The sequence below is a fragment of the Ciona intestinalis genome, chromosome 12 (assembly GCF_000224145.3).
Source record: "Ciona intestinalis chromosome 12, KH, whole genome shotgun sequence".
Taxonomy (NCBI): domain Eukaryota; kingdom Metazoa; phylum Chordata; class Ascidiacea; order Phlebobranchia; family Cionidae; genus Ciona; species Ciona intestinalis.
Genome location: NC_020177.2, coordinates 2,404,459 through 2,412,315, shown reverse-complemented (window position 1 = coordinate 2,412,315; position 7,857 = coordinate 2,404,459). Strand labels below are relative to the sequence as shown.

The window sequence follows — 7,857 nt, the reverse complement described above, 5'->3', positions numbered from 1 at the left end:
CATCTTTCGTGAGCGTGAGATCCACACAACAAATCTTACTCCTCCGCAATCTGCTCCCCGAAAATAAACGAGCGGCCGGGTACCAGAGAACCACGTGACCTGCTTTTCTCTCTTTATTTTCTCCGCGCAGCGAATCGCGTCACTCGCCAATTTTCGCCGCTCTGCGTCAGCTTTTTATTTCTTTTATCCTGCGGAGAAACGTAGTTTTTAATTAATTAATGCACCACAAGCAACGTAAAGAATAAAGTAACTAACTACGTGTCAAGTACAGCGTAAAAACGAAGGGTAAAGACGGCTGAAGGCAGCGAAATAAAGGTATCTTGTGAGGCGAAACTAGCCTTCTCTGGCGAGCGCGGAGAAGGTCGGCGCCATCTTGCTCGCGAGAAACGTGCGGTTGGTGAGAAGAAACTAGAAACGCCTTTTACTGCGAATTAAACAAGAAATTACCGCAGCGGTGTACTTGAAGAAGTTCACAGTTGGAATGTGTAAACATATATGATTGTCTAATGTGTTGGTTTGTTGTGTGTACTCGCTCAGTTTAGAGCGCGTGACAGCGCAAGAGTTTGCCTTCATGCGAAATACCGCCATTCTCTTGCTGCTGTCGCGGCGCAGCGCGTTTCTCCTTTCTTATCATGTCTCGGCTGCTCAGAGTTCTCCGGTGGCGCGCGGGGTGTCGTTCTGAAAAGAAAAATGCTCTCAGAGAGGCGCCTCCGTCGATGCAGGAACGAGGTGAGAAATAAGGAAACAGTAAACAGGCAAGAAAGGGACGCCGGTTCTGCTATTTTGTTGCCCACCTTCGTTAAAATTATCTGTTTACGTTCAATCTACTCCACGTGCTTTTGGAGCACCGGAGGATTTTAGATAGTAATCCCCAAAACAGAAACAAAGGCAGAATACGTTATACAGTAAAAATACACTGCACGTAAATAGTGTGTTGCAATCCGTAACTGTATATCATTGTTAATGTATATACCAAAACACGGGATGCCTCATTCAATGCGTAATGCGTTGATGAAACAGAACTAGACAGGAAACTTTAACATATGTTCATGCATTGCAGTCTACTGTAGATATATTACACTTTGACAAACCATAGTACACAAAATCTGCAAATACAAATGAACATGCTAGCGGGCCCTAACCACTCTGGTGTGTACACGGTCAGTATCAATCCCTCAGTGGCTTCACATGTCCTGAGTCAGTCCGGTACAGTACCTGTCTCACAGCTTGGTATTATTACCCAGCCCAACCAACAGCAAGGCCAGAGACGCATCCCACAAATAATGCAAACCGGGCAAGTTGTTAATCTTGCCCCAGCACGAACTCCACAGATTGTAAAGCCCTATACATGCAGACACTGCCAGAAAACCTTAAGCTCAAGGTAAGAAGAGAAACATTAATAAAAATACAAAAAATCCCCCTACTGTGTGGAAAACAGACTTGTTGAAAGCATGTTTAATGTTTGTGCTTCTCGTTTAGGTACAATGTTGTTCGTCATGAGAAAATCTGCAAGTCCAACACAGCTGCCCAAATGCAACAAGAACAACCCCAACCTCAAGTGCCTCAACAACAACAACAACAACAGCAGCCGCAACAAACACAACAACAACAACTTGAAGGGAAAACCACATTTCAATGCTACTTTTGCCACAAAACTGGCTTCACCAGCCAAGAGAGCCTTACCAAGCATCAGAAGAAATGCAAGGTAACACATTTCCAGAAAATAATTAACGAAAGAATTTACTAGGCTACGTCCCTTTGGTTGCGGAACGAAAGTCATAGTAGTATAAACATTGTTAAAGGACATAAAGTAAAGGGAAAACGAAAGTCGTTATAACAAGCTTATTAGTAAATTTCTTAAACAAGAAAACATAGATAAATAAAACATTTTTTTTCAACTACAAAAAACATAGATAAAAAAAAATTTAATAACAAAAAACATACATAAGTAAAAAATTTTTTTAACCTCAAAAACATAGATAAATAAAACATTTTTTTAACCACAAAAACATAGATAAGAACAACTTTTTTTATTATTACAAAAACGTTCATTTCACAGAACAACCCTGCCAACCACGTCCAGCGTGATCGCCATGAACACGGACGACGCGTGCATATTTGTAAATACTGTGCCAAAGAGTTTAGCACCAAGTGGAATGTGATCAGACACGAGCGACTTTTCCACAGCCCCAATGACCCCGTGATTGTCCCTCATTCAGTAGCAAATGGAATGGCAGTTACTGTGGCTGCTGCTGCTCCTGTTGGCAAACCAGAAAGGTAAGAACAAGTAGTTGTAAAACTTATATTTTAAATAATGTTGTATAAATATAATAAACCAGAAAGATGAGAACAAGTAGGTATATAACTCATTTTCTAAATAATGGTATTAAGCAAAGTACATAATGGTTGAATTCCAAACAAAGCACTGACAGTGCCTTGGGTTTATTTTTCTGCCTTTTAATATCTCTTTTAGCTTAACTCTTCAGAAAATTAATATCAGCAGAAACAATGCCTTGAGTTTATATATTTCTCATTTATTAATATAACTTCACGCATTTTCGGTGTGTTTTTAGTGAAAGTATTTGTATACGTAGCTTTTTACCCACATTTGATAAACAGATATTGTCGTTTCTGTGGAAACTACTTCAGCTCAAAGTACAATGCGATACGACATGAGAAAATCTGCACCAGGGTAAATGAAAACCCTTCAACCCAGGATCCCCCTGCCTCTGCTCAAAAACCAATACAGGTAAAATTTCATAGCATATTCTTTTGTGTAGTTAAATTTGGAACGTCTGGTTTAAACTTTTAGTGTACAAAACACATTGTGAGTTAAACGTAACATATTTTAACACTCCTATCTTGGACATCGATTGCGAAGATCATAATATTTAAAACTAATAGAGAAAGGAATCAACAGCAAAACAACAGTCGTTAAAACATGTTATAGATAATGTAAGGGTAGAAGGTGTGGAAAAAATATTTAGTTAAAAGCATGACTGGTACATAATATTATAGTTAATTTTAAAGTGGTTTCGTTTCTATGGGAAGGCATAACCCAGTTAAGCCCATTACGTCATCAGCTTGTTATAATGTTAAAAAACATATAGGAAATAATGACTATTGGCCATTAAGTTTTATATCTTAATCTAAGACAAGTTATAATTAAACCGAGTTTAAATGTGAATGTAACTTACTTTACCCTCGCGTGACTAGAATGACAGTCATTATAACACGGGTGTTCTGTTTCATACACCTCATGCCAGCCTACGAGTTACCATGTATGTTACTTTGTAGGTGATTATTTATAACTTTATTTTTTAATATTCCCCAGGTAACCACCAACCCCATTACTGCACAACCCATGGCTCTTACTCTCCCTACAACACAACAACATCCCAGTAATCAACAACAACTATTACAACAACAACTCTCACAACAAACACAACAGATTCAACAACAACAACCTCAAAGCAACATTCAAACCCATCAACAAACAAGCTTACAAAATCAACAACAACAACAACAACAGCAACAAAGACAACAAATTATACCACAACAGGTATTTATTTGTGATATGTATAAAATTACAAAAAAATGATATATATATATATATTATTGTTTTGTTAATAATACAGATTTTTTTAGATGAAATCGCAAACTGTAACTGGTTTTGTGTTAAGAGGTTACTGGTTCAAGGCTCTTCGCTGCTAGCATTGTGGACAGATGTGTCCTTGGGCAAGACACTTAACAACAATTGCTCCAACCCAGTGGTCACTAATGGGTTGTTCAAATTGTTAGCCATACATAAAACAAAAAATATCACCAACAAAGTTACATATACCTATTTTAGAAGACTGTTGTTGCCCTACTACACGAAAATAAGTTGAATGAATGCAGTTTATTATTGCTATCATTATCATACACTTACTACATTTATTGCTCTATTTAACCTTTTATTTGATCTTACAGACCATGGTACTTATCGAGCCGCCAACCACCCCCTATCATGTATGCAAATATTGTAACAAGCAGTTATCAACAAGATGCGATCCGATAGGAATCACCAACACTGGCTTACAGAATGGACAAACTGTGGCAACTGTAACAGGGCAACACATGCAGCTTCCTATATGTTCCTCAACCACACCATTAGGACTTGTAACGCCTGTCATGGCCTCTTTACCACAAGTTGTAAGTGCTTACATAAGAAAAAACGGATAACTTTAATATTGTATAAGGAATATTCTATCATAGGCGTCAAACCTGGGGTGGCAGGGTGGGCAGGCCTACCCTGAATTTTTCTGCACTATATTTATTAGTAAACATTAGAACCAATAAGCTAGATTTGTTTCACAGGAATGTGTGTTTCTAACTCTGCCTCCCCTGCATTTTAAACAGTTTGGCACCTATGAATTTAATCTGTTTCTTTATGTGGTAAGACACTATAGCATATAGCATCACTTGTAAAGAAACCAGGGATTTGCCCATTTTGTGCTACGCTATAGGACCTCACCCGCATATAATACAATAGTTGGTCCATTACCCAACAATGTACAATAGCAAAAAGCAAAATAACCCTAATAAATAACAGTACATTTGAAAAAATTAAATAGTTTAAATTTGAAATACTTGTCAAATTTTGTTATGACTTGACAATGTATTTTATGACTTGAATTGGAAAATGTAGTTTTTATCTTTTTTTCACCAGGCATTTGTACAACCGCCTCTGCAGCAACTTCATCAAACCCAACCAATGGTTCAACATCAACAACCACAACAACAACAAAACCATCTTCAACCAGAGAAGCTACAGGGCAACAACCAAAACCATCAACATCAAATCAACATTCAACACCTAAATTTACAACAACAACCGAGAATTCAACAACAACAACAGCAACAACATTTAAGGCAGCAGCTACAACCTGCTCAGCAACAACAACAACAACAACAACATCATCAACAACAAGAACCCACGCAGGCTGGACAACACACAGATCGCCCGCATGGTTGTAAATATTGCGAGAAACATTTCGCAACAAAGTGGTATCTTGATCAACATGAGAAGATACATACAGGGGAGGCAGATATGTGCAAGCAGTGCGGAAAATACTTCGTTACAAGGTGGCATTTGGATAAACACATGCGGGTACATATGTCTGGGGGATCTACTTCATCAAAACGCTTAAAAAAAGAGGCGCAATCGACCACTACGACGGCAATGACCACTGATAGTGATAACACATTAGTCCAACATGTACCTGCAATTGAGTTCCAGCAACAGATTTTAGTTGAACCACCGGCAACTTCTATCAGACAAATCATTTCATCGGCCGCGACTGTTACAGTGAGCGCTGACCCAGAACGGGGGCCCCCATCCACCCATGTTGTGTCAGCGAGCTACCCCCACCCCACGGACAACACCCAGGTTTTTCTACAAACAATAAACCAACAACAAATCAGTCAAGAATCTGCTGGAGTGAGCGGCTCACGAGAAAACACAGAACAGCAACAACAACAGACAAACCAAGATAAAAACCAGCAACAACAACATACACACCAGATGTCTATTTCTTATGCTTAATTGTACAACAAAAAACTATGGTGCATATTAGACATACACATGTACATAATAAATGATTAGTGTATATGAAATTAGCACGATGCTACATAGATAACTAACCAATTATCTGTATTATTATTGGCCAGTTTCTTAAATAGAAACCATTTTTATCATCGCATTTTTAGAATGAATAAGTACAATACTGTTTTCGGACAGGTCGATTTTATTGTAAAATGATTTGTTCCATTTATATTAGGGTGTTTAATTGTTCATGAAGTCAATGGTGGACTTTTAAATTAAACATATCATGAGACTTGATTATTTTTGTGAATGATCCGGATCTGGTGCTACGAAAATACGTCCTTTTTAATAAGAGACTATCAATTAGGCAAAATATACATCAGTTTTTTTTGTAAATATGCTGGATCTGGTGCAGTGGTGCTACGAAAATACGTTTTGTTTGTATAGGAAACTGACAATGCCTTTTTGGCGAAATATAGGTGAGTCTCTTATATTGTGCAATGGAATTTGATTTTTGTTTGTTACGTTTTCGTATTTCGTAGCACTAGATCCTAACTGTATTTCTTTACACAAGAATTGTCCCACTCTAAAAGCATAGTATTTACGGATTTTTTACAGTTAGATAACCTGGGTTGGTTTATAAGTGAAATTTAATAAGGTAGAACTATTCCTTTCATGAGTAAAAGTTCCCCATGCTAAACAAATCAGCCATATAGCAAGCATCAGATATGCAATGGGAAGTTACTAACGGTAAGTGCAAGGACCACATTTTAACTTATCAACAATAACTATGCCAAAATGTAAAGACACAAGCATTTATTTGAGATAAGGCACTAGTACTAGTTCAGTTTCACAATTTAAAAGAGTTTCAATTCTAGTTTTAGCCGAATATAAAATCGTTGTCATGTTTTGATTCATAAGACGTGCATGGGCGTATTTCTGACACACCAAATCAAACTGTAGATCAAGTAAACCATTATCTTTTTTACGCCATTCTGATATTACGACTTCTGTATGATACGGTATCTCATAAGGCAAGTTATCCAGCAATGCTGAGCGTACAATGTCTCTTATGATGTCATAACTACTTTCAGTAGTGACAGAATCACAAGGATAATTCCAATTCCCATTCTTTGCTTCACGATTTAGGTAATTTCGTAACCGATCAGTTTCCCAGCCTCGGAGAGCGGAAATTACGAAAACATCTTTAAAATATGGCCACCCTCTGCAGCTGCGCATTTGCCGTAACATTTTTTCTTCATTCCGGTACAGAAACTGGAAATCTTTGGTACTTGCTAACTCTTCTACTCTGTCTATTGCTTGAATTACTTCTGCTTTCACAGGAGGCAGTTCGATAGGTTTTGCTGGGACTTTATTAGACTGTGGCCGGCAGTCTACACCGTTGACAAACCCGCCTGTAAGCTGAGGAATCAATGGATAAATCTTTGACCGATTTTTCACTTTATCGATTTTATTTATAACAAGAATAGAAGGAATGTGTCGATGTTTTATCAATTCTACCAAAACCTCGGGGTCAAGAAACCCATTGGTCGTTCTTTTCATTGACAAATCCACCACTACCATGCAAAGATCAGACTCAGCAAAACAGGAGCTCGGAAAGTCTTTTCCTTTAATTTTCCCATGAAACCGCTTCGATTTTGACTTGTTAAATATACCAGGCGAGTCTTCAAATTCAATTTGAACTTCACCATCTGTGAGAATTCCCAACGAGTTTTTAACAGTTGTGTCTATCCTTGTGGATGTTGCCATTACTTGTTTGTTTATCATGGCGTTAACTAAAGTCGACTTTCCAACATTAGGCATTCCAATTACCCCAACCCTTAACCTTCTAGTGTTTATTAATTTTTTTGGATTTTGTGTTTCCATTTTAAGTTTGGTCCCATCTTCAGAAATGTTAACTTTTTCCAACTGGGGCAAAGAGTTCAACAAGAAATCCGGCAGTGTAGAATACGCTGGTTGGCACTGTAGAATGTGCTTCACAAAATCGTTTTTAGTAAAGCCAACTAGCAAAGACTGAAATTGTCTTATGGCTTGCATTTTACCCTAATAATGCAATAGAGCCTCTATATTTGAACAGTTACCTTATTCTTAGGCTATAAAGTGGTAAAACTAGTCATACCAAACGGGCCAACGTTTCTGTAAATAACTTAATAAAATGAATTAGTTTTCTCCCTAACAAATAAATTAACGCACATGTTCCAAAGAAAAAAACGGTACAGCCTATAACCCCCCCCTCGCGCGGCGTAGGC

The 7,857-nt window shown here is 37.9% G+C and overlaps 2 protein-coding genes across 2 annotated transcripts; one reads left to right on the top strand and one right to left on the bottom strand.

The window, feature by feature from the left end:
- Window positions 1-1,038: 1,038 nt before the first annotated feature.
- On the top strand, window positions 1,039-5,884 carry LOC100184667 (putative mediator of RNA polymerase II transcription subunit 12). Its single transcript, XM_002121710.4, has 7 exons — window positions 1,039-1,381; window positions 1,480-1,705; window positions 2,060-2,277; window positions 2,620-2,749; window positions 3,335-3,562; window positions 3,973-4,194; window positions 4,712-5,884. Exons 1-7 carry the CDS (start codon window positions 1,119-1,121, stop codon window positions 5,585-5,587), a joined length of 2,163 nt encoding a protein of 720 aa, XP_002121746.1. The 5' UTR covers window positions 1,039-1,118; the 3' UTR covers window positions 5,588-5,884.
- A 504-nt stretch (window positions 5,885-6,388) lies between these two features.
- On the bottom strand, window positions 6,389-7,800 carry LOC100175201 (GTPase Era, mitochondrial-like). The gene has a single exon (XM_002124372.5). It carries the CDS (start codon window positions 7,643-7,645, stop codon window positions 6,404-6,406), a length of 1,242 nt encoding a protein of 413 aa, XP_002124408.3. The 5' UTR covers window positions 7,646-7,800; the 3' UTR covers window positions 6,389-6,403.
- Between the last annotated feature and the right edge of the window lie 57 nt (window positions 7,801-7,857).